General features: G+C 41.4%; 1 protein-coding gene across 1 annotated transcript; it reads left to right on the forward strand.

Moving 5' to 3' along the window:
- The first annotated feature begins 557 nt into the window (after positions 1 to 557).
- Positions 558 to 24,205, forward strand: hlcs (holocarboxylase synthetase (biotin-(proprionyl-CoA-carboxylase (ATP-hydrolysing)) ligase)). Its single transcript, XM_041052169.1, has 11 exons — positions 558 to 1,028; positions 2,484 to 2,624; positions 3,817 to 3,979; positions 4,256 to 5,289; positions 6,345 to 6,518; positions 10,411 to 10,691; positions 20,344 to 20,411; positions 20,530 to 20,690; positions 20,783 to 20,897; positions 22,837 to 23,050; positions 23,588 to 24,205. The coding sequence occupies exons 1-11, from the start codon at positions 756 to 758 to the stop codon at positions 23,757 to 23,759; spliced, it is 2,796 nt and encodes a 931-aa protein (XP_040908103.1). The 5' UTR covers positions 558 to 755; the 3' UTR covers positions 23,760 to 24,205.
- Positions 24,206 to 27,251: the final 3,046 nt, after the last annotated feature.

Here is a 27,251-nt window from a genome sequence, read left to right on the forward strand (position 1 = left end):
TTAGCTTGTTAACAATGTTAGCTCACAAATCAAGAATTAATGGTTTTGAATAAAGCAATACACGTTCTTCATCTCTGACAAATTTCATGTCGAGTTAAATTTTTTGGTTCGATTAAAGTTGGCTTGTAAAAGTTTTACCAAAAAGGTGAGACTCTTGTAGCTTTGCTGAAATGTTTTTAAACATACTGAAGTTTTATAATGTCACAATTCTACCAACATGCTAGTCATGCATGCATACATGCAACAAGTTGAATTACAAGACAGAAAGTAGCAACTGGGTGTAATAAACCTTTGAAACTATAAGTAGTTAAACAGAAAGTAGTATATGGGTGGAACAAAACCTTGAAAAGATTAAAACTATAAACCTTCAAGGGTATAAACAGGCAGAAGGTAGTACTTGGGTAGAATACTACATTGGTTGCACTTTTATTGTCATCCACTTCGCTAGGTGGCACTGTCGCGAGAAACGAGGCTTCTAGGACCGTGGCTCTGTGACTGCAGCCCATAAACTGTATAAAACCATAGACTGTATAAGAGAGTTGTACTCGGTTTGCTTTCCCACAACACCACCCCGACATAGGTGGCGGTAATGCTCTTTAACGTTTGTTACTACCCGCCATTAAAAAGAAGGACGGGAAAACCGTTGCAGTTAGCTTTGCCAGCTGAGTTCGACCGCAGTGTTTGTGTTGTCCGCTGCGGCGAACTGACCAACTTTAACACGGCAAGAAGCACAGCCACGATGGCCTCTTTCTCGAATGCCGGTTAAGATGTTAATAACGCTGTGCTACGTCTACATGTGGGTGCGCTTTCACAAGTGCTACTCGGTCCTGATCCGCAACACTCTGTCCAGACTGAACAGCAGAAGCTTCGGTTTCAGCTTCGGTGTCTGCTCGGCCTCAGAGTCAGCCACCACACCGCCGCCAGCCGGGCTCCACACTGCAGCGCCTCGGTGTCCCAGCTCGGTACCACCCGATGACATCGTCTTCCTCCAGCTGGGAGACAAGGCCGTCTATGTCACGGAGCCTCAGGTTGGACACCTCTTTAAAGGGCACGGCATCACATAGATAAAGTCTGGTAACTGGCTCCTATCTAGGCCTATCACAGCTTTGTTTACATGTCTCAGTGTCTTATGTCTCCAAAGCCGGGGCTGTCAAAATGTTGGGTCTCCTGTTAATGTCCCACTCATCTGGTAAACTAACAATGACAGCACTACCCTACATGTTGACACATAGCACCTGACTTAATTACAAGCCCTGATCCAAACTGTTTAATAATGCATGTTGTAGAAATCATGTTAATAATTTAATAAAAGCCTATCTTCACATTAATAATAATAATGTTAGCAGATGATGTCGAAGTAATTTAAATTAGGTTTAATCAATACTCAATACCGGCTTATATTCATGTAAATAGAAATACAGTATGAAATTACAAAATACCTTTAACATCCTTATAATTATGAACAGTCAGTAAATAGAATCAGTCAGGCTTTTTTGTGAGATATAATTGATTATGCTATTTAATAACAGTAGTTGAGTTAATGCTTGGAACAATTAAAAGTATAATTTAAAATCAGTAAGACAATTTCATGTTAAAATACAATTACACTCGTTATAATAAGAAACAAAACTTTAACCGTAACCACAAACAAAACTGGAACCAGCATGGCCTATTTACATTTGTGTGTGTGTGTGTGTGTGTGTGTGTGTGTGTGTGTTAGCACCTGTGCATGATTCCAGCTGGTGATGAGCATCGCTCATGGTCATGTTCATCATAGAGGGCATGGAAGTCCTTGGGCAAAACCGTCTTCAAGTCCACATTGTATCCAGTGGATAGATGGAGGGGAAAGAGAGACCGTGGACAGAAATGAAGGAGAACAAAAGTCGAGTTTTAATAGATTACACAGGACGTCTACCAGCATTATGTAACTGATATTCCATGTATATTGCAGTGCTGTGCTTAAAGAGAAGGCAATATTTGTGCAAGAATGTATGATAACACACCTGATTGCTCAGAGGTCATGCACTTTCGGATCTCCAGCGTTTTTTTTCTTCCTGGTCTGAAGGACTTGTTCGGATGTTGACTTCGCTGAAGTCCGTGAACAAACTGTGGCCCACATGCCTCACGTCCTATCCCTGGTATAGCCAGGGATTGGAGCAAGCTCTCTGTGTCACTGAAGCATATTCACCCAGAAAGCAAGACGCTTTTGACTTTTTGATACTTCAACGAAGAGGACCTTCAGTAGTGTGACATAACTTTTTTTTTTAAGGTCCAGGTGAAAGGTCTTAATGGAGTCCTGATCTTCTACTCTCACACTCTCAGGCTTCTCAGGACCTTTCCCTCCTCTTCTTACTTCTCCACAGGTTTCGCATGATTTGTTCTTGTTGTCTTGTTTCTGTCACTAACTATTAATCAGTGAGTCTTTGCAGAGTGCTTGTAGACTTTTGAGTTATGCTTTTCTGTGTTGTCTGTACTGTCCCCAGGCATTTGATGACCTCAGCAAATGGACTGTGCTGTTGGGGTCCTCTCTGGTTTGTGGTCCACACATAGAGACTATTTCATTCATCATAGAAGCCACAGGACACAGAGTGGGCTACCATTCTCGTCACACATCGAATAAGAAAGTAGGCACCACACGTTGCTTAACAAGAAACATTGTCACAACTGTCGTTCCAATTTAGCAAAATTGTCTTTTAGCAGACGTTTTTTGTCCTGATTTCCCAAACACACAACTTCATTGTTCACTAATCTCACCAATCTATGGCTTGTTTATTGATGTATAGGCATGCATATCTATGCATTTTTAAAAACTGGTCATTTAATTTTTATTTGTACTGTTGGATGGATGATGGAACTTTTGGATTTTTACATACAAACATGCCACGCATGTTACAATTGCATGATGCATTCATTCATTAACAGAAGGTTGAGCACATACTGACCCAGTGTGAATGCTTGTACTGAGAATGGTTTGCCCCTCACAATTCATGAGCCAAGTGCTTTTTACTGACCACATTGTGGCGCTATAGATTTTTTTTTTTTTTTTGTGAAGAACATGTTCAGAGGGGGCAATTATATTTTTATTATAGCACACAGAGTATTTGTTTGGTGTCACTGTCAGTACAGGTTACTCTAATTTGGTTCCAGTTAGCGTGAATGAAAACTTGTGAGGGTGCATTTAAGGGTGTATTTAACCATGCCTTTAAAACTTTGGCAACCGATACAAGACAAGTGGTAGGTGTTATCCAAAACTGCACAGTACTGGCAAGATGTGGCAGTATTACAAGCTGTAAAAAAAAAAAATATGTAGCCTGAGGCAGGAGTGGTTTAAATCCTTTACGAAATGCTTAATAAATACAGGCCCAGAAAGAGGTACGCACAGCTGGAAAAATGTAAAGCTGTGGGCTGTGGTTTGGAAACTCAGAGGATAAAAAAAGGGAGCTTGAAAAGAACTGGAAATATATTTTACACATGAATTGTAGCTACTTTAAATGTAATAATCCTTGGAAAATGTTGCACTGCCCTTTGATACAATTTCACATTTGAAGTTGGCATTTTTTTCACCAGAGTCAGTTAAATTTAAACCCCATTTCTTGACGATATAATATAGTACAATACAAATTCTTATTATATCATTATATGGATATGAAAAAAATGGGACTGCTTTTTTATAGCACTATTTTTTTCTCTACCATGTAACTACTTGGTCGCTCTGTACAGCTCACTCCAGTAGACAGGGCATAATGAACTCTATACTTTTTACTGTGCCGTGGATTGGTACAGAATGTCTTTTAACCAGTGGTATGTTGTGTGCAGGTGCTGAAGTGGTCTGACTACTGTCTTCCTCTGGCCTGTAGCCCTGGCCAGCCATTCAGGGCGGTGGCTCAGGCCACTGTGGATAACTTCAGTCGGCTGGGAGTTGCTTTTATTGAAGATCGCCTTCACCTCGACAATGGACTTATGCCTTCAAAGATAGTCCGTATGTTGCCTTCAATTACATTTCGTATTTGCCCTTTTTATATTCTTTCTTAACATGACCTCAGGACACCTTACTTATGTGTTAATTTGGGTCATTCCATGTCAAATAGAAACAGAGGACTCCTGACTGACCATCGTGGGACTTGCTTAGACTTAATTAGGTCATTGTGCCCAGCAGAGATTTTGTTAATGGAATTTTCAGCAAGGCCTTGTTAACAGATTTACTTGTTACATGTGAGATTTCACTGACAATTTTTTATTTGTGACATTCCTATAGCCATTGTCCTCCAAGAATCCACTCTCAGTGAGCTGTTGGAGAAGCATTGTCCACAGAACCCAAAGACTGCAACCCCTCTATGGCTCTGCTGCCCCCAGACTGAAGAGGGTGTCACTGAGCCTTTACCTCGTAACCTGTTAGCCGACCACCAGCACTCGAAGTGGCGTAAAGGCAGCCTCCTCCTCACCCCGGAGGCAAAGAGGAGGTTTGAGGAACGACGAGGGTCTGAGCCGCTCCACAGCACGCAGGATCTGGGACCTGCCGGTGACTCGGAAGACCGTTCCCTGGGGAATCATCACCACATGGAGGGCCATGGACACCACCTCCATCTGTCCAGCTGCCATGAATGTTTGGAGATGGAGAACAGCACCATCCTCTCTGTCAAATATGCCTCAGTTGAGAACATTCCAGACCTTCCTGATGATAGCTTGGCAGAGCTGGATAGTGGGGCTGAGACTCTGAATGAGCTCCAGCATGACTCTGAAGGTTTTTCTGGTGCTGGGTTTAACTGTAATAGCAAACCACCGAACATTCTGGTGTACACGGATGGTTGCCAGGAGCGTTTTAAAGCGGTTCGTCAGCTTTTATCAGAGTGTATAAACATGGAAGACAACATTATATACCCCCTCCAACCACAGCAGGCTCTGAGCGATCCATGGCTGGACAACACCAGGCTCCTGGTACTGGCAGAGGAGGAAACCTTGACCCCCCAGCTTCAGACCCGCTTTCTCACCTACCTGAGCCAAGGTGGCAGGGTCCTGGGGCTTTCCTCCTCCCTGTGCCCTGCAGGCCTCTGTCTGGAAGTCAGGGAGAGGCGAAGAAGGCAGGTCAGCAGGATGAGCTTCACTAAGGAAGACAGCACAGAGCTGGAGCTGAGTGTGTTGGCGAGTGGGAAGGTCTATATCAGGGATATTCAAGGAGGAGGGGAAGTGGAGCTCTGGGGGGAGCTGAAAGGGGACGTCCCTCACCAAAGGGATATGGTTATCGTCAGGGTAACCCACGGAGGGGATAGCGGGGAAGCTGTCCTCTGTCAGGTAAAGACATATGACATTAAAGTGATGATTGTAGTAGTTTACAAATGTTTCAGAATTCAAAAATGTCTCATACTCATACCAGTCAATCTCCACTTTATTAGGTACACCTGTAGAATCTAATTCAATCCTGTACTAGGTCTGATGTGGTAGAGATTGGGAAACTATGTTTTCAACAGACTTTTCAGACTTGGCAAATCTGATCTGCATGCCAGTTAAGCTGGGAGCCAGTTTCTACCGCTTTAATAAATTCAACAGTATAATCATGCTATTTTCAACACTTCATTGTTCTGGAGTATTCATCAAATATTATTGTCTTTTAAAGGGTTATTGACAACTTTGTGGCCTAAAGTAGAAGGCGTCAATTTTTGGAAAACCTATCACAATTATTTTTCAGCGTTTTTTTTTTTTTTCACTATTTTCTAGTCTAATCAAAGCACACACATTCATCCGTGCACACACACACACACACACACACACACACACTATAGCGCTTTTACTAACACACACATTTTCACGTTTCTCGAGCTCAGGTCCTCTTGAGCTAAGATGAAAGTGCAAGAACACGCAAGCGTTTTGCACAGTATCTTAGCTGTATCTTTGCATTATCTGGAAACTGCTGGAGCCGCTCCTGGTTGGAGGGTCACAGCTTCTAATGCATAATTAATGCATAATAATAATTTGCATGATCCTCCCTTAGATACAGATGTGGAGAGAGGCATACCCTGCCAACACTAACACAGCAGCGACTCCAGCCAGGTGCAGCGGTTTGATAAATAATATCACATTTGGGAGAGACTAGGTCACATCTGTGCCTTCATCCAATTTATCCCACAAAGTTGTATTTGTTTGGTTACTGTTTAATAGTGTTACTCTGGCTGGTATGAAAGTTGAACCCTCTGAGGTTTGGTTTTTTACTCGGAGCTGCTCAATGAAGCCGCACAGACAGTGATCAAATCATTATAACTTCAGTCATTCCCAGATAGTCTGATAAATCAAATAAATTTTACGTGTTAGATTAGAAAATGTATCAATGTATACATGTTCCCTTTCTGCAGGTCCACCTGGAAACTGCACCTGAGACTTTGACGTCAGAAGGTTTTGATGAACTGAAGGTCAACAACGCACTGCGTTATGAAGTCTTGACAGAGATCCTTGTCTCTCTGGGCCTTAGCTGCGAACAAAGCCATACTCCAGCCTCAAGCCCAGTCCACCTGCTCGCCACCTCTCTGGTAAGAGCCACAGCGCTCTCTCTCTCAGTACTTTGTCAGGCCTAGAATGAAGGAAAGGTCACAGACGTTACAGTAAGTCACGGTTTTGATGGTCCTGGCATCAGTCATGTAGTCGACGTGTTTCCTGTGACACTGCTGGATTTATTTAGTAACCTTTTCATCAACATCCAGTCCAAACCAGTGGAGTTTTTCCACATCGCTCGACCCATTATTCCCTGCAACATCAAGCACACAGACATAAATAGGAAAGCCTGGATAAGACATGGCTGATGGATTAAACAAAGTATTGGAATAATGTTAAAATATACTAAGATCTGAGAATGAATTTCAAACTTATATTGTTATCTTTACATTTTTCCCCCCCTCTGAGAACAAGACATTTCTCCATCATCATCCATCATCTGACTGTTCATCTACTTGCTTATTCATCCCATTCACTCACCCACACAAAGGCAGACGCAGTCAGCACCAGATTGTTTTTTTTTTTATTGAAGTTATTTGGTAACCAACAGCACAGATATTCTGCATTCTACACATGTGGAAGCAATTTGGCGCCCGAAATGTATGCAAATATATGAGCATATAAGAGCAGCGAGCTTACAGCAGAGCCTGTGAGCCAAAGGCCAATACGAATGTGAGGGCTGTAGATCGGTCTTTGATCAGCCATCACAGAGACGGGACTGCGCTGAGTGCTCCTTGTTGTTTTGGGGTACCACCGTGGTTTGATTTTTTTTGGAAAACTTTGAAGTTCACGATATCGTGAACTTCAGAGTTTTCCACTGACAGCAGACTAATTAAAAAGCTCAAAGAAAACTTTTGGAATGACTAGGGAAAAAAAAAAGTCATTTGAAGCGTGTGAGTGTAATATACACTCAGTAGGAAGTTAGGTACGCCTAGCTAAAACTTAACCCAGAGTAATACCTTCGCAAATGTGCATGCAGTTTGTGTTGAAACTGTCTTATAGAGCTATTGATTCACTTTCATGGCCATTTGGAAGCTGCAGATGATGTTAGACACCTCTGAATTATACTTTACATGTCCAAACCTTTTCCTTCTGATTGAAGATTTCAGGTCAGCTGTTTACATGGGATGTGATAATAATACAGTCTGGGATTTACATGTGCCAACGCATTCATTGGAACAGCTGTGTCACATGTGCATAGGTGACGAATACGCCAGGCATTTGTCTCAACGTCCCCATGTGTTCACACGAAGAAGGTGGACGGTGCAGAAAGCGCGCAGCCAGAAAATAATCAGGTGAAGTTGTTTACATGGTGTAGTATTTCTTTTGATCAGCTTATGAAGAGGTGTAAACTACCCTTCTGTAACCACAATGGTTTGGACCTGGTTATTCTGATTGAGTTGCTTATATAAAATATGGAGCATTTTTATTCTGTTTGGGCTTTTAAACCATTTATAATCAGAATATTAGGCTCCATGTAAGCAGTATTACTGAAGGAATTGTCTGTAAAATAAGAATATCATTCATTTGATCATAGCTGCTCTTATTTTACCGACAATTCTTCCTTAAAATATTTGTATGACTATTTAAAAAAGACAACAATAGCATCATTACTTTTGCACTGTCATAGATAGATACTTTTTTTCATCCCCAATTGAAATTCACAGTATGTAAAGTTCACATTTATGTAAAATGGAAGGAGATTATCATAAATGGTGGATTAACAGTGCGTTTCAGTCATGTATGTACTCAAGAGCAACCACTAGATGGAGTCGAAGCTCCAAGTTGCTGACAAGCAGGAGTCATTCCTCAAAGCCACACTGGTCAACATTTCCAAATCTGACCCTTCCACTGGTGCCAGTGAAATGGGTGTCTGTTTGACCACAGAGCTGCCTGGGCCTCCCATAACAAACATAATAGCAAATGAATATTAGTTGTAGCAACAGTAGTGTTGCAGTTGTTATTGTCTTCTCTTTGCTGTATATTTGGATTACTGTGTGACCTTTGACCCTGCTGCCCCAGCCACTTTATACCAAACAGCAGACTAATGGAATGGGGGTGGGGGTGGGGGGGGGCCTTCAGAATTGTTTCCAGATTGTGTGTGTGTGTGTGTGTGTAGGCTAACAGCTATGTCCCTCAACATGTCTGCAGAATGGCTTCTCTAATCCTAGTGTACGATGCTTGCCTCGGTTTCCACTAGCTTTTATGTGGTCCTAAAGTGGTAGAGATGTTTTGGTCTTGAGTGGACCATGTTAAGGATGAGGGTGGAAGTTTCTATCAGTACTTGTTTTCAGCTATTTGCTTCACGCTCTCAGTTAGTTTGAAGCTCTGATCCTGAGTAAGTACAGATTTTCCATATTCCTTCTCATTTGTGTGCCAAATATAAGTAACATTCTAACCAGGACTCAAGAGTCAATATATTTGAAGTTTTTTGATGTGGTGTATGTGTCTCTGAAACAACAACTCAATTAGCGGATCACCTCATTGAACAGAAAATAAATCAAGCACAATTTGATTTTTATTTTAAGTTGCTCTTCATGCAAAAATAACACGAGGTTTTGCTGCTTTTGACTTATATATTTTGACTGATCTATAGTATAGTTATAAACTGAGTATGTGTGGGTTAAAAAAAAATCCACATTAAAAATGTTTCAGTTATATATGTTACATCCACATCCATAACAAACAGGTGAAACAGCTACAGAGGAGTATTCTGCATTTGAACACCAACTTCAAATGCAGCATAACATTTGTTATGCAGTGTACAGTCCTCTTTGACAAACATGAATTGCTGATCATTACAATCATTGCGCACGGTGCACAGTGTGCCAGGTCATATGTTGGGGTTTTTTTGGGGGGGGTGCAGGTGCAGAATTAGTAATTGTGCTATATCTGTGTGAATGATAGTCATTCTTACTACAGGCACTATCTACAGGTATGAAATACAAATATTAAAATCTGGGCACACTTGGACAAATTACATATTTTGCTGACTTTTGGAATGAAAAGAAGTAAACACTTATGTTAAGCATTAAAAAATTAATGCATGTTTACTTATTATTGCATGAACTTAAAAAATAAAAGGAAGACACAGTAATTGTGCCATGTGCTAAACTTTGGGCACCCTGCTAAGTCAGCACTTACTAATGGCCCCTTTGGCAGATACTGTATCATAGTTTGCATAGTTTGTTTCTGCAGCAGCTGTGAGTCTTTCTGTTGTCAATATAGAAGGTTCCACTCACTCTTCCTCACTCACATCGCATTCTGAGATCATTTGCCCTGCACACACAGCATGTTTAAGCCATTTGAAAAGCTTGCATTTCTTCAAGTAGTTCATGGTGGATTTGGAGGTGTGCTTTTGATCATCGGTCTGTGTGACAGACCAGACTTTTCTGTGTCATGTCCTTGACTGACTGCAGGACGTTTGGTTATTTGTGAGTATGTAACTGAAACAGGAATCAGAGAGGTTCAGAGACTTTGTTGTCTTTTGGTGTTTCACTCACCTGAAGATCAGGCATAACATTATGACCACCTGCCTCGTATTGTGTTGGTCCCCCTTTTGCTGCCGAAACAGCCCTGACCTGTCGAGGTGTGGACTCCACTACACCCCTGAAGGTGTGCTGTGGTATCTGGCACCAAGATGTTAGCAGCAGGTCCTGTAAGTTGCGAGGTGGGGCCTCCGTGGATCGGACTTGTTTGTCCAGCACATCCCACGGATTCTCGATTGGATTGAGATCTGGGCAATTTGGAGGCCAAGTCGAAGCCTTCATAATAAATGACTTGTTCTATGTATATGTTGTAATTCAAAAGTACTTGAATTGAAACAGTCAGTGTATCTAATTCAATAACACATTAGACATTTGTTATAATTCATATAAAAGGCATAAATGATTCTATTATTGTCCTTCTGTGCTTCTGTCTTCCACACAGAAGGCCAAGACGAGCTTCCTGAAGTGGCTGGAGACACGAGCAGATCCAAATGGCCTCCTCACGTTGTCCAAGCTCTCCCTGAAGATGGTGTCCTGTTCTGAGCTCCAGAACGGCTCTTCACTGCCTGATGGCTGTCTGGCCCTGGTCACCGACTCTCCAGAGTCCCAGAGCTGTGCACAGTTCAGTATGGAGACCTACAGCAAGAACCTGAAGACCAGCCTACTGGGGCATACCGTGCTGTACGCTGACATCGTCACATCTACCATGGACCTGTTCGAAGGGTAACACACGTTCCTCTGCATCAGTTCAATGTTTGAAATGCATACAGAGGCTGGCAGCAGGGTTTTGTCATAGAAAAAGTAGTGGCTTTGTGGCCAAAAAACAAGCGTGAACACATGCTAACCAGCTGTAGCCTTACACCATGCCTTTCACTACCCTTTAGGCCTTGTTAGCATGACCCTCAGTGGCTGGGTAAGCAGAGGAGATTCACCCTCCTTCTGCCTCAGTCGGGTCAAAGGCCACTCCTGCGGCATCTTTCCTCTTTTCTGCTGTACAGTAGTCTCAGTAAAAATAACTGTATAAAAGCATAATGTGCTTTTATACCTAAGCTTTGTGTGTGTCTCAGATTTCAGGTTGAAATCTCAATGTGTTCAAAAGTTAATGCCAATTTTTAATAATCGCGTATTTTGAAAAAATATAATTCATGTGATAACTTTTGATCTTGAGAGCCCATAGATTCTATGTGCAAAGTTTTGTGCGGATCGGACTCACACCCAAGGAGGAGTGGAGTATAAGAGTATTGTATAAGAAGGTTTTGCATATTTCACAATTTTGTGGGGAAAAAAAAAAAAAAAAAAGACTGGTGGAAATTAGCGTGGTCTAGAGGGCGAGATTCAGCTCAATTCCGGGAACGTGTGCATGTAAGGTTTTGATGCACAGTGTTGGTGAGCAACAATGCTATCGTTATGGATATTGTAGTGTTTCTTCTCCTCTTCTTTACAGTAGCTGTAAATATCTGTTTGTCTGGAGGCTGAGGGATTTCACTGGTGAAATGCTCATTCATAGACGGAGAGATAGAGACATGACAAAGATAGATGTTATATACCCAGTCCAGGGTAACTCATAAGAGAGGCCAGACGCAGCGTATATACAGTATATTTATTAAATGTAGTGTTTACAGCACAGGCACGGTATTGTATTGACAATGTGTGGAAAAAGCTTTTTGAATAAATGAATAAATAACATAAACCAGGCCATGTGAAGGAAAGGAAACTCACAAAAAAAAAAGTTTAAAAATCATACAATGAATCCAGCATTTGGCACTTCACACACTTCTGTGCGTATTGATGTGTGTGTATGTGCACACTGGGGTGGCAGGGGGGTGGGGGGGTGGGGGTGGGACTGGCTGGAACTAATTTAATGCCTTAGTGACCTCACTGCGGCGAAGTCAAGTTGCACCTAATAGACTTCTTTGTCTGCGTCCACACATGTGAGTAAAAGTGGCTGTTGAGCGGGTCGATCAGGCAGCAGGTGGGAGCTATTAAAACTGTCATAAAGTTTGAAAAATGGATTGTGGAGCAGCACTGAGCTGATTGGAACAGACAGTGTTGTCATTAAGGTTATACAAAAACTAAAGCAGGGTGAATGAGTAGGCCGTATAACCCCCCCCCCCACCCCCCAAACCTGTTGCTGCAGTTTGATTTCACTGCTAATGTTTGAGTTTCCAGATGTCCCCCCGGAGCAGACTTGATTAATGTTATTATTAAGGAATTCCTGTTTTATTTCTTTAAGCATATGTATTCATTATGCTGTATGATCCTGAATATTTTCAGGAGAAAACCAGAACTTTTAGAATTGACAGTTTTAAACAGCTTCAGAGGACTTCTAGTGGGACCTGACAGGGAACAAGTTGCATTTTGATATATATACGATTTTTTGATTTTATATATGGCAGTAAAATATTTATTTTTTTGTGTCTGAGTGTTTCAGTGCAGATCTCAGTCTGTGAAAACTGTTTGGAGTTTGATCCATACGAGGGACCAAAACTTTAGAGCTGTCTTGGGCTTTGACTTTTCGTTTTATAATTGGTCTCATTGGTCTGTCCACAAGTTTATGGACAGTTCAGGACATGCAGGGGAAGCTGTGGCTTAGGAGGGAGAGCAGGTCATTCACGAATCAGAATGTTGGTGGTTCAATTCCCAGCTTGTCTTATGTGTTGTATCAAAGATCCTTGGTCGAGATACTGAAACCTGGTTTGTCGCTGATGTGCGTGTGTGTGTGTGTGTTAATATGTGGTTGAAACTCCTTTAGCACAAATAGCCTCAAACAAGCTGATCCAGTAGCTGCACAATGTTCAGGAAGAATCTTGAACCATTCTTTCTTGCTTCCCTGCTTCAGCTCAGACATATTCTTAGGACGTCTGGTTTGAACGTCTCTTTTGACGTCTCTTGTCCATTGGTTTGTGGTCAGGGCTCTGACTGGTCCACTCCTAAAGGCAGATTTCCTTTGTTTTTGAGGTAATTTTGTTCTGTATTTACTTCAGTGTTCAGTGTTGATGTGATATCTGAAGAACACTCTGAAGGAGGTTCTTTAAAGTTTGCACAGGTGTTCACTGTCACTCAGAGGTGAAGTGAGTAGATGTTGGAGGTTTGAGGTCAAAGGTCAAGGTCACTATGACTGTGTTTACGTTTTGCTTAGCAGTGCGATATCTTAAGAACCCTTTGAGGGATTGTCTTCAAACTTGGCACAAATGTTGACTGTGACTCAAGGATGCACTGAGTAGACTTTGGAGGTCAAAGGTCAAAGATCAAGCTCGCTGTGACTTTATGTTCATTTTATGTCTGGATGGTCGTCAAACTTTGCACACGTGTTGACTCAAGGGTGAACTGATTAGACTGTGGAAGTCAGAGGTCAAAGGTCAAGGTTGCTGTGACCTTAATGCAAATGAATGGGTTATCTCGACAACACTTCGAGTGATCAAAGAATAAATAATTCAAAAAATATGAGACCATGTTTATGCAAGGCTGAAATACAGTAGACTCAGCACTAACTGTCACTCTGCAGCTTCCTGCGCTCTCCACTGCAGAGCAGAAGCTGGTGTCAGTCTGATGTTCACCAACATACTGTTCAAATTCTAAGGTGCTTTATTCGTCAAAGCATCAGAATTATTCTGTGTGTGTGTGTGTGTGTGTGTCCCTCAGGTTGTGTCATGTTGATATATATATATTGGAAGTTCTAAAAATGTTGTCTTAATTGCATTTATTGTTGTTAGAGTCTTTTAGTGAATTCACTGCCATGTTCAAAACTCCTGATGCTGTTATGGTTATGCCAAGGCAGGTGTAGCTCATACTGTGTTCAGTGATTTGATTGTTTACGGTGAGCGGCTCTTTGTTTTCCTGACATCTGGGGTCTTTTTAAAATTCATCGTCAAAAAATCCTGCGATGTTCCGCTGCTGCTGTCGTCATTGTTCAGAGATAAAAACATAAAATGGAGTTTGGGAGGCGTGTTTGTTAGAGTGTGAAAGGTATATACAATGGATGATGGTTGGTGTGGTAAACACGGGACTAAACACATGGTTGTTCCCCTCGTGGGTCGATGACATCAGGTTCACTTCCTGTTCACTGTCTGGGTTTAGCTTGAGAAGAACAGCAAAAATATATATGGTAATAAGATAAACACACATCTAGATGCAGTTCAGATGATTCACTGTCAACATAATCCTGCAGGCATTCATGTCAGTCGCCTATAAACTTCTTTGTCATCCACAAGTAATGTTAGTAGTTTTTACTGGCAGAAACATCATTACTGAAACTTAGATTAGTATGATATTCCAATTGAACATATGAAATGTCATTTTGTCAGTTTTTGGACAGACTCCAAATATAAAATCCTATATTTTCTTCTATAAAAACACACACAACCAACAAACCCTGATCACAGGACCACAGGCTTGAAATGTCAGGTGTCCTGGTGACCTGGTGATCAACCCCCGTTCGAGTCCAGCAGTGCTTCACACCTTCCTTAGCAGATGATTTATAACAGCGATGACTTGGTGAAATGTACAGTTAAGCTCTTCTAAAACATACACACAATGTCAGAGGTGAAAGCTATAAAAAAAAATAAACCAACAATGCACCACATACACGACAGCAAGAAATTAAACACAAGGTCATGTGTACGGTGCAAAGCCTGTGGTTTCGGAGGTTTTAAGCCCGTCGATTGGTTTTAAAGTGTCTGATGCCTCCACACGTCTCTCCGGCATGTGGTATATCATTCCACAGAGTTAGATTTTCTGCTGAGCAGCAAATATATTCTATATAGCTATTATAAAGGTTTAAATATTTATACTTAATTAGAGCAGAGTTAGTAGAATTACAATATTACAAAGGTTTTTTTTTTTTTTTTTGCTGTTTTGAAAAATAGGGTTATATAGATAATCAAATAAGCAAATAGTGAAACAGATGATGAATTTCAGATGAGTCAGTAATTAGAGTGCCTTGAAATGACAGGGATTTTCCTATGTCTGAAGGATAATAAACCCCCGAGGCAGGTTGTAATAAGCAAAGAGGGAATTTTGTTTAAAAGCAAAGTGCCTGCAGGTCAGCAGAGCCTGAAACCGAGGAGCTGGTGAAAATACAGGTTCGCCCACTGGAGTGCAGAGGCTTGATGCTGAGTCAATGGCCGGCCAGACTGCGTGTTTGCTCCGGGTATTAGTGCTTTGTTTGGCTCGGAGCGGCTAATATAAAATGCCAGTCCTGAGATTGTGGTCTCGCAAGGTCACACCAAACTGGAATCTCAGTGCTTTTTATTTAGCAGCTTCAGTACAGCCTCTGTTTATTGTCCTATAAATTTCAGCTCCTGACTAACGCAGTATGTGTTTTATTTTCATAATAGATCTATGTGTCAAATATTTTTTGGAACTGTCAGAAAAACATGAAAAATGGCCATCAGAATTTCTTAGAGTCCAAAGTCTTAGAATAATTTATTTCAGAATTCAAATATATACTGAGAACAGCAGCAGAACCAAAGAATCGCTTGGCATTTTGCTGTATAAATAACTTAAACAATTAATCATCTATCAGAACAGTTGGCAGTTCATTATGTGTCAGGTGACTAATTGATTTATCAGCTCAACCTACACTCGTATGGCAAACAGAATAATAATCAAAGAAACCTGTTTGTGTGGATCTGTGTGTGGGGGATCATTTAACATGTCCTCAAAAACTCTCATCATTCTCTCAGCAGCTGCTGCTGCTGCTGTGATCCATCATTGTTCCTTAGGGCTGATTTTCGTTTTATTGTCTGACAAGTGTGAGTGTTAGGAACAAGCTGTTAGTGTTTAGTTAATAACAGTGTGGAAGTGTTTATTTGTGGAAAAAGTTGGGATAAGAGACCATAGTTTTCTCTAACACCACTTAGCTGGTCCTGAGAGCGTAATGATTCTTTTCCTGCTCTGCTAAAACTTGATCCCTGTGCCTGGAGCAACACTTCCTACTTCTTGACTTTTTTTTTTTCTTTTTCTTGTAAGAGCTTCAGGCTTAGACGTGAAAACCCAAAGGCTCACTTTTACCTTTGTATTCTTTACCCCCCCCCCTTATTTTTTTTTGTGTCAAAGGATTTTCCTAGAAGCAGTAGTGGATGTAAATGTAATTCTGATTATTTTCCCTTCTTCTTGGGGTCATACAAATTCTGTTTTCCTTTGCCATTTGCACATGTGAAAAGTATTTTTGGCATTCGCCCAATTTTTTACACCATCCGTTTCTTCCATTATTGTGAAAGTGCGACTTAAATGGCTTAGTTTTTATTAATTTTCTATATATTTTAAAATGCAAACAGTCACATTTCAGAGTATGCTCTCACAGCTACTGCAGTGCAACACCATCGTACGCTCGCTAATCTGGATAGAAAAACAACCTTAACAGGGGGACACTTCTGCTTAAAGCTGTTCCAGTTGTTGGCTGTTCTCTGTTTGTTTGGACAAGCAATCCAATATCCAAACTGAGACGATATGGAATTAGAGTCCTGTTTCCTGTGAAAAATACAAACCGCGGGACATGCGTGGGGTTTTTTCGGTGCAGAGAAAATGAATTCCTCACAACCATGGCAACAGGTTCAACCATAAAAATCAAATTGGCCCAATTGGCCTCGCATGCTCCACCTGCAATTATAAAAAATTGTAAGCAGATGCCTAAACGTCTTCATTTCTTATTCTGGGGGAACATATGGTGCAGTGTTTGACATGAACTTTTTTTTTTATGTCCAGTGGAAGGTATGCTATACTCCAGAGCCCTGAGCCCTTCCCTGCGAAATCATGCGGGGGTCCAGGTTTTCACCGCGGCTTCATCAAGACTACAGCAACCTGCCAGTGACAAGTTTAATCTGTTCAAATCCAAAAACACTAATCCAGTAGACTTGACTACATTTAGTGTGAGAAGAGACAACTATAAGAAAACCTGGTATGGAATTTTGAACTAGAGCAAGCCAGCAGCTACGTTTCTACAGGCTGAACACTCACCAAGTTAATTGCCAAGATGCAAAGGGTGATTGCTAAGTTTTGAGGCCTAAGGTAGAAGGAGATCACTTAAAAATGCATGTGGAGTTCAACACTTTGATTATGGAGAAAGAGTGAAGTTAATAACTTTAGTGGTATTTTTGATTTGTGTAATTGAAAGTTGCAAATCAGCTCTGTCTGAGAAAATGGACAGCCTCAGCCTCCGTGCAGTCTTCAGCTACCATTTTGACAGTGATGCCATTGCTGCTGTGGACTAAACGTGTAAATATGATATAATATTCATTTACATAATGCGTGTTTGGTGCTTGTTCTCTAGCACCAAATACCGGACACAGGAAGTAATACAAAATCTGCGATATGTCATCTCTAATGCCACAAACTCCATGCAGAAAATAACAACTTATTCATTTGTGCTGTGGCCAGTGCTTAATGAGAGACCAGGCCAGAATACAGCTACATGTCTATATTGAGTCATAGTCATACTGCCACCTACTGACAGCAGGAAGTCAGCCTTATGTGACAAACATCATCTGATTTGGGTGGTCACTGTTGCCACAAGGTGGACACAGGAAGTGACATTGAAGTCACTTCTTGCAGTTTTCAAAACACATGAAAATTGAGAATCGTGCCCATATTCCTGTCCCCTGCACTTTTACAATTTGGCTGATCTTGTGGCTTATTTTTTTTTTTTTTTTTTTGTGATCACCACATTGTAAAGCAAAATAAAAGTAGGTAACAACAGTAGCTGTGAGATTGACTATTCTGACATTTAAAATGAGTGATAACATAGCCATTGCTCATGAAGCTGGTCTGAATGAGTTGCAAATTTAAATTTATACTCATTAAACCTTGAAAATTTTTGACAAAAAAAAAAAAACATGAAAACAACTTAAACACACACCAAATGCTGTGAACACACACCATTTTTTAAATATTTGCACACTTCAGTCTTCTCTGGCATGAGTGAAATGCTCATACTGTAGAGCCTGGCCTGAAATAATTATGGTTAATAATTCCTCACTGCACAGAAAATAACTCAGTCCATCGTCTGTTTCATTTCAAAAACCCAGTGCTTGTACAGAGTGGTGGACAAAAACAGATTTCACCACAGGAAACATCTTCAGTTTATGAAAAAAAAAAAATCACCAAATAATAATCTGGGAGGCTGAAACTTGGGATTGTTTTGTTCATTTTGCAAAAAAAAAAAGTATTTGGCAATTGACTCATTGAATCTTGTGATTGCATCTCTAGATATAGTGGAGTTTGTAGCTGTGCAGTAGGTAAAAGAAAAAGGGACGCTACTTGAGAAAGAAGTTGACCAAAACCACACAGACAGAAAATGTGGACCCTCTGTGGTGTTACTCTCGCTCGTGAGATCCATTTCATCTCCTCAGATCACTCTGTCACCATTGTTATCTCCTCATTCCAACAAGACCAGGAACAAAGACGTACAAAGTAGCATATTTGACAGAAAGAGAGAGGCGACATCGTCCCAAGAGGAAAAGAATGGTTCTCTAAATCCCTGCTCAGGACACTTTGTTTTAGGGGGGCGCCTAACCCTACAGGGGTCACTCTCTCAGATACAGCATGTCAGCCGGATAAATGCCCACCAGCTAAGTCATCTGTGAGAGAAGAAAGGAGGAGGATGATGAGTGATCATAAGCAACGTGAATGGGACTGTCTGTCTCACACACCGGGACACATACGCAGCGATAAGGCAGTCGAATGCCACCAAAAAAAAGAAAAGAAAATGGGCCTCTGCTTTCCTTAAAACAGCCTTCTAACCTGCCCAAAGCATGAATCCATTACTTATTAACTTATTTAGCTACTAATCCAGTACAGATTAAACAGATTCTGCCATTACATTTCATAACATTACCTTTTCAGGCATATACATAATCTAAATGGGTGGATTCGATGTGGTCAGTTACGATATTATTTTTCTGAAAGCCGTTTATCTTCCCATACCATTCTCCCCCACCAGAAGCTCTCTCATTTCCCAGATTAAAATATCTCAGATTAAAAAGATTATTTTTGCCATCGATGCTGCTTTTTGAAACAGGATTTTGCCCGTGCATAAGCGTGTTTGCATTGATCATTCAAGCTGCATCAAAGGACTGATCAATAAGCAGGGACCGAGTAATCTGTAAATGTGATTAATTGAGCTAATCCCGTTTAGCGAGGAAACTGGCAGAAATGATCATTTCCAAATAGAGCTATTGCCGCTGATCAATAAGAGAGGGCTGCTCCATTACCGCGAGCCAGCTGAGGTACCGGTGAACGACCTTGCTTTGCTAACTGCTTGGACTAGGACCGCCTGGTGTAACAGGACAGGGTTCTGGTACAACAATAGAAAATAAGTCATTAGACTGACCACACACCTTCAAATGTCTAAAGCAAGTCTTCTCTTAATGAGGTGCTTAATGATACTGATGCTCTAGCTTTATCTAGGTATACCTAATAAATTGGCAAGTGTCATAATAACCCTTTCCCTGGAGTGTTTTTAAAACTGTGAACCTGTCCTGTAAGTTAGCTTTTCATAATCATACTAATCACGCATGCTTAACTTGGCTAAAGACTAAAAAAAAAAAAAGTATAAAGTTAACAGCATTTCACATCAGAATTTCCCTGTGCTTAGAGTCTAGATTAAGCTATCAGTCTATCCCTCTGATAAACAGTTCTTAGAGAAGTCTGTTACAAAGCTCTATCTAGCCAGAGTTGGGGCACCTTCACACTGGGACTTCTCGTAAGCTGATTTGTCGCTGACCAGCTTTGCATCACAATAGCAGAAAGCCCCCCGCTCGCTTGCTTTGGCAGCCTCACAGTCTTTGTTCACTGGCCAATAGAGGGCAAGTTGCCTTTGGGTCAGTGGATCAGCTTTAATTACGTTTGGAGATGAGAGAATGTGCAAACATTTTTTTTCCTTTGGTTTCTGGTTGTGACAACCCCCAGCTCTCCAATCAGCTTTTTTTTTTTTTTTTTTTTAATATGCTAACTGACACAATGTGTTAATAATTACGGCTTTGCGGGATGATGGTGGCGTTACAACTGCACTTTCAACTATAACGTGCATTAATGTCAGAAAAAGCTTTTTTTCTATGACACAAAAAAACAGAAAAATAACATACTCTTTGGTTGAACTGGTTACAAAAAGGTTAGGAGCCTGATCACATTCAAGATCATCGGTTCAAATCCTGCTGGACAGCTTTGTAACTGCTTCACAGTTAATTGTACTGCATGTTTTTCTATTTCATGTTTTCATGATTTTGAATTTCTATAAACCAACATTCTTTGAATTAGCACTAACTAAAGGTGTAATAGTACTAACTTCACAATACTAAGTAAAGGTGTAATAAACACTTTAACCAGTTGTCCTGATAAGGCACTATGAATTAGGTTTTATCATGTCCTCTCCCTTCAGGCTGGCTGTGCACCTACCAGAGGATGTGGGTTTAATAGCAGTAGCTGCTCGACAAAGCCAAGGAAAAGGTCAGTGCCCCGGCTCACTCACACATACTCATTCATCTTATTTGTTTGAGGAATACTGTGGGTGTTAGGTACCAACTATCATTCCCTTGTATGTCTCCTGTGTCTGCTGGGGCTTCAGGTCGGGGCGGGAACATGTGGCTCAGCCCTCTGGGTTGTGCCATGTTCACTCTGAGCGTTCGGGTTGAGCTGAACTCCCGGCTCGGACAGAGGATTCCCTTCCTCCAGCATCTGGCTGCTCTGGCGGTGGTGGAGGCTGTTCGCACGCTGCCTGGATACCAGGTATCAGCCGACACATGTTGAGTTTGTTTAAGTTTATTAAAGGAAGGTGTATTGGATATTCAAATGAAGATGTTTTAACATATTTCTATCAGGACATTGACCTGAGAGTGAAGTGGCCCAATGACATCTACTACAGTAACCTGATGAAGCTCGGGGGAGTACTCGTGACTTCCACTGTAATGGGATCAACTTTTCATCTGCTTATAGGTAACAACCTCACCTTTATGACAGCTAATGGTACTGGAGGCTTTAATTGACGTTCTCTTTTTTTTACTAATATAAATGTGAAAAAAATATGTGAACTCTTCTTTCATATGACTGAAATAACACACCACTTCTAGGTCGATTACGGCCTTTGCCTGTGGTTTTGAAACTGGGAAAAAAAATGGTGGCTCTTTTAACTGTTCAGAAATTGGGGAAGAGCTGGCAATTTCCTCAAACCCTGTTAAAGCTCTTCCAACTCATAGTCACTGATGGGTTACAAATCTAAAATCTTCTTGACCCTTTGGAAAAGGTGAAAGGAATCAATGCACAATGGTCCGTCATGAGGTGGGGCTGAAAGATCTAAAGCAGAGGTGTCCAAACTGGCTGCAGGTTTTTGTTCCAAGCAATCAAGAGCACACAGTTTGACCAATCAGCTGTCTGAAGACTGAGATCAGTTGATTAAATGAGTCAAGTCTGGTGTGCTGCTGCTTGGTTGGAACACAAACCTGCAAGACACACGACCCTTTGTGGAACAGTTTGGGCACCTCTGATCTAAAGCAAGTAAATAATTACATTGACTGCACCACCAAGGAAAATGTGTCAGTCATCTAACAACCACCTAAACTATTCTGGAGATCACAAATAAAGTCTGTTCATGTTTCATTCATGCCACCTGCATGGATGAAATGTTTTCTTCCCTCATATCACTATGCCTCCACCCCGGCGATAGCATAGTGATATGATTTCGGGTTGTCCGTCCATCCATCTTTCCTGGATTCTTCTACACGTGATATGTACACACTTTGAGGTCTCTCTGTCAAACAAATGTTGACTGTGACTTAAGGCAGATCTGAAAGGCGTTTGGAGGTCAAAGGTCAAAGAGCAAGGTCACTATGGCTATATTTATGTTTTGCATGGCAATGCACTATCATAAGAACCGTTTGAGGGATGGCTTTCAAGCTTTGCACAAATGTCAACTGTGCCTCAAGGATTTAGTGAGTAGAATTTTGAGGTCAGAGGTCAAAGGTCACCATTGCTGTGATCGTAAATTTAATTTTATGAAGGCAAATGTGATATCTGAAGAATACTTTGAAGGATGTTCTTTAAAGTTTGCACAAGTGTTCACTGTCAAAGATGAAGTGAGTAGATTTTGAAGGTTTGAGGTCAAAGGTCAAGGTCACTATGACCATGTTTACATTTTGCTTGGCAGTGCGATATCTTAAGAACCCTTTGAGGGATTGTCTTCAAACTTTGCACAAATGTTGACTGTGACTCAAGGATGCACTCAGTAGACTTTAGAGGTCAAAGGTCAAAGATGAAGGTCACTGTGACTTTATGTTCATTTTATGTCTGGATGGTCTTTGCACATATTATCACTGCTTGCCAAAGATGGAGTCAATATGTATTGGAGGTCAGAGGTCAAAGGTCAAGGCCACTGTGATCCTGTGTAAGTTTTGCTTGTGAACACCCAAAACCAACCTTCCCAAACATTGCCACTATCACTACAAAACACCCATAACCTCTACCTCTGCTACAAACAGGCACCCAACCGCACGGAGGCATACCACCGCCATGCACTACTCCTAGTTTTTAATAGTGTCCTTGCACTTCATATCACACCATTAAGCTGTAAGAGATGAAGCACTGTCTTCCAGTCATGGAACCAGCTTCTTCACAGTGAAGTCCATCACTAGTGCTCCTCAGACACAGTAACAGTTTTTGATGATGACCTGTTGGTGGCAGGTTTACAGCTTTTTTATTCTTTCCATTTTATGATTCAGCTGGATGTAATTTCATGGATCCTGAGGGTCTTGGAATTTCGATTCAGGCGTATTTAACCTTAATCACTTGTCACATCTTAATTACGCACCAGTGCTTTATTCATATTTCTTGTGTCATAGTGAAGAGGACAAATACGTTCAGTGTGCTGTATGCTCTGCAGGCTGTGGCTTCAATGTGACAAACAGCAACCCAACAGTATGCATCAATGACCTGATCCAGCAGTACAACATGCAACATAACTGCAGTCTGCAGCCACTTTGCTGCGCCCAGCTCATCGCTCGCACTGTCACCTGTCTGGAGGCCCTCATCAGCAGCTTCCAGCTAGGAGGCCCGGATGCCGTCCTGCCCACCTACTATAAGAGATGGCTTCACAGGTGAGCACTGCAAACATCCCCCCTGGGCTTTGGACTCAGGTTCTACTTATCATTTAGAATCAGAATCAGAAATTTGATTTTAGCTAGTACATACATACATACAAGGAATTAGCTTTGGTGCAGCTGACAACACTAAGGATGCACCGAGTGTTTTCTTTCCCAATACCAAATGCTTGGTCCGGCGACCCTCCGACTTGCTGCGCCACGGCCCACCCCTGTACTGGCTAAAATAAAAGTATGATCCTGGTCAACATCACCAAAATGTTAGGGAATTACAAATCCTGTACAGTTAATACAGCTTAATACAAAATTTGTTTTAGCCAAAGCCCAAGAAGAATGTAGCAAATTATTTGGGAAAAAAACAGAAATGACAAATGAAATTATGATTGTGATCTCTTCTTTTTAAACCATGTCCATACAGTGCAGTGATCACAGGGAAACTGACTTTCAATGTGGTCTATCTAACCAGTTTAATGATGCTGTGGAGGAAGGTGTGTAGTCTTTAAAGCTGTCACTCTCCCTCTGCTTTGACCTCAGTGGGACCCAGGTGCATCTCTGGAGTGAGGACGGACCGGAGGCAGAGGTGGTCGGCCTGGACCACAACGGCTTCCTCCAAGTGCACACCAAGGAGCACGGCGTGGTCTCGGTGGAGCCCGATGGGAACTCCTTTGACATGCTGAAGAACCTGGTGGTCATCAAGCAGCGTTAGGACCAAACTCAGCACACTACAAAATCTCTTTCAACATGTGTTCTCTTTCAACTGCTGTGTTATTTAGTCTGTCAGAAAACTATACAGCAACAGGAATATCATAGCATCAAGGGTTTCACTTTGATTAAAACGTCTCTATTTTCCTGGATTTGAGTGGAATTAGCTTCTCTCTGGTTGGGCTAAATTTTGGAAGACACACTTTGATGATAACTGGTTTATAAGGGAGCTACATAAAGTGATATCTGCTTTAATGCTGGGTCACCAAGCCCATACATCAATTTGATTATGACCTGCTGGTTAGGGACCAACTTGTACTACCTTCTGGAAAATAATAAATCTTATACCCACCATCTGATATCACTGTTGAGAACAGTGATCATTGCAGCTTTTGCTGTTGCTAATTTCAGCAAAATAAAAAAAAAATCCACAGAAATGTGTTGCTTGTTTCTTGAAACTAACAAGCTGCTCCTCACTTGCCTGGTCACAACAGTTTACAAAATCCTGATTATCAAAGAATTAAAAAAAAAAAATACATGTTGTCAAAAAGATTTCTTCCTGGACCCCTATACTTTGGTCACTATGAACAAGTAAGGCTACGTCTCCCACACGGTTCTTTAATATGTGGGAGAAGGTGAGTGAGCCTATTCACGTTAAAGATGAATCTCAGCGTTTTATCCATTACCTTATTTCAAATGAAATGCCCTGAAGCACAGAGTCTGACAAACCACAGACCTTCTGATTAGTGGATTTGATTTGACAATCATTGTAGAACTGTAGAAGGGGGAAAGATATTTTTGTTCATTTTCTTTTGGGGTTATGGTCAGAAGGACTTGTGGCTGCGTTCTGCAGTAAGCAGAGGCTAAACACTTTCTCATGTTTATGTTTATATTTATGCTGCAAAAACCCACAAAGAAAGGCTTATAAACTTATTTTAAAAAAAAAACAACTTTAGAACTCGCCCCACGGATCTTCCATTTTGAGAGGTTTTTTTTTCCTCACTCGTAGGAGGCTGATCAGATGTGATGAGGTGGAATTGAATGACAGTGGCTAGACACTAGACACTTGCCCAAAAACCCCCTTAGTGTGGCCCCCTTTTAGCTACCCTATGACAAATGGATACATTTTGTTGGGACAGTCAGAAAACGACCTCCAGCTGTCACCAGTTACAACATTAGGTATAGCTGTTAATGAAACAGTAATGGAGCAATGAGTCCATCTGCAAATACCAGTAAATACCATCCTTTAAATAAATGAATAGACTATTAAGAGATATGCTCAAAACATTCTGAACCTAAATATGTTTTGTCACAAACACTGCACTTGTCCATTGTCAGGTTTCATTTTTCAGCAGAAAACATCAAATACCAGTGCTATTCTTGAACACACAGCACACCATATTCAGGTCAGATGACCCAAGCACTAAATTTGCACAAAATATCATAATTTGTCACAGTATGTGCAGAAGGTTATGTAGTTCACTCAACACTTTGTAGACATGTAAACCCTGGATGGTCATAATGCATAATCAAAGGGTTGATGACTCAAGTCTGCTTCCTCCTGTCCACCTGTCAGACTTTACTTGGGCAAGACACTGAACCCCGAAGTGCTTCTGATAGGCTAAAGCTTTGCATGGCACTTTAGGTTGCTGCTACTGGTTTATCAGTGAATGAGAGTTTGATCTAAAAGAAGAAAAAGCCTTTACTCTTCCTCTTCACCAACATCACTTCCAAATGGTAGATGCATTGAAGGAAAGTAATCACACAGAGAAAGCACTGAACTATTGAGCGTCTGTGTATGTGTGTGTGTGTGTGTGTTTGGGAGAGGGGTTCTTTCTCTGAGGTCTGTCCCACAGTTACTTGATGACCCTGTATTTGTCTTCAGCACCTTGGCTCATCTTTCCCAGATGAAGTGAAAATGTCAAACAAAACATGCGAACTGCTGGAACTAGATACAATTTCACTGCAAATCTTACTCCTCTTCCTCTTTCATATACTGTATTTGAGACATACCATACCAATATGGAAGTCATCACAATTACTATATGCACTTTAGTGGGGTAAGTTTATTCCTACCACGAATGAACTGGTAGCTCTATAAAACCCTGTTTTTACTGTGTCAGGATTTTGAGGTTTCAGGCAAACATGACGACAAGATCACAGTAACTAAGTTAGCATAATGTCAGTACTCTCAAAAATCAGCATTCAGTTTTAAAGATAATGCAGATATTTATAACAGCTCCTGGATGATGTAAGTATGGGTGTTTTTGAACAAAAAAAAAGTCTGACCCCAGAGGAAGCACTTAAGGCGACAGTGACAAGGAAAAACTCCCTTTTAACAGGAAGAAACCTTGAGCAGAACCTGGCTCAGATGGGGGACCGTCCTGCTGATGGCCGGGCTGGGTGAAAGGAGGAAAAGGAGGAAGATAGGACAGCTAGGAATGGAGGAGAGGAGGAGAAGGACATGCAGCATATAACACATGACACAAACAGGGTTGACGTTACAGTTATGATAGGAAACAGCACAGAAGCAAAAAGCTGTCATGATTGGTAATTATTTACATTACAGTCTGCATAGAATATTAATCCAAAATGTATCTGTAGCAGAGTGGAACATTAAACATAGTAATGTGTTAGAAATGGATCATTGTAGACAATAAACAGCAGCAGGTGGGTGGAGCCAGGACCACAGACAGAGAACATGCAGCTCCGGAGCCAGAGGTACCTGCAGAAAGGTACAGAGAAAGAGAGACCAGAGAGAAACAAACACAGGACTACGGGACAGAGAGGACACAGAGTTAATGACATCGAATAAAGGTTAATAAATGTGAGAGTGGGTCTGAGGAGACAAAGAGAGAAGAGGTGTGCAGAGGATCATGGGAAGTCCCCCAGCAGCCTAGGCCTATAGCAGCATAACTAAAGCATGGTTCACTCGCATGAGCCAGCCCTGCTAAGGGCTTTATCCTTAACTGTAACAGTGTCTATAGAAATAATGGACGGCATCCATCTAAAGTGGGATGGATGGCATCTCTCCTAATCAGAACAGGTTTTCCCCAAAAAGTTTTCCAGTTGTCTATGAAGGCCAGATCTTTTGCTGGACACCACCTAGACAGCCAGAGACGGAATGATGACATGCGGCTAAACATGTCATCACTGGTCAAATCGGGCAGGGGTCCAGAGAAAACTACGGAGTCTGCCATTATTTTGGCATAGTTACACACCGATTCCACTTTAATTCTAGTGACCTCCGATTGGTGTAATTGGGTGTCATTGCCGCCGACGTGAATAATAATCTTACCAAGTCTATGTTTATCCTTAGCCAGCAGTTTTAAATATGATTCAACGTCGCCCGCTCTGGCCCCAGGAATGCATTTAACTATGGTTGCTGCTCAGGAGCTGTTGGGGAACAGCTAACAGGAGCTACAGTAGGGCGGCTAGCTGAAGCTACTCTAGGCTGGTCCACACCAACTACAGGGGACTGACTCGTTAGCACAGC

The sequence above is a fragment of the Toxotes jaculatrix genome, chromosome 12 (genome assembly GCF_017976425.1).
Source record: "Toxotes jaculatrix isolate fToxJac2 chromosome 12, fToxJac2.pri, whole genome shotgun sequence".
Taxonomy (NCBI): Eukaryota; Metazoa; Chordata; class Actinopteri; family Toxotidae; genus Toxotes; species Toxotes jaculatrix.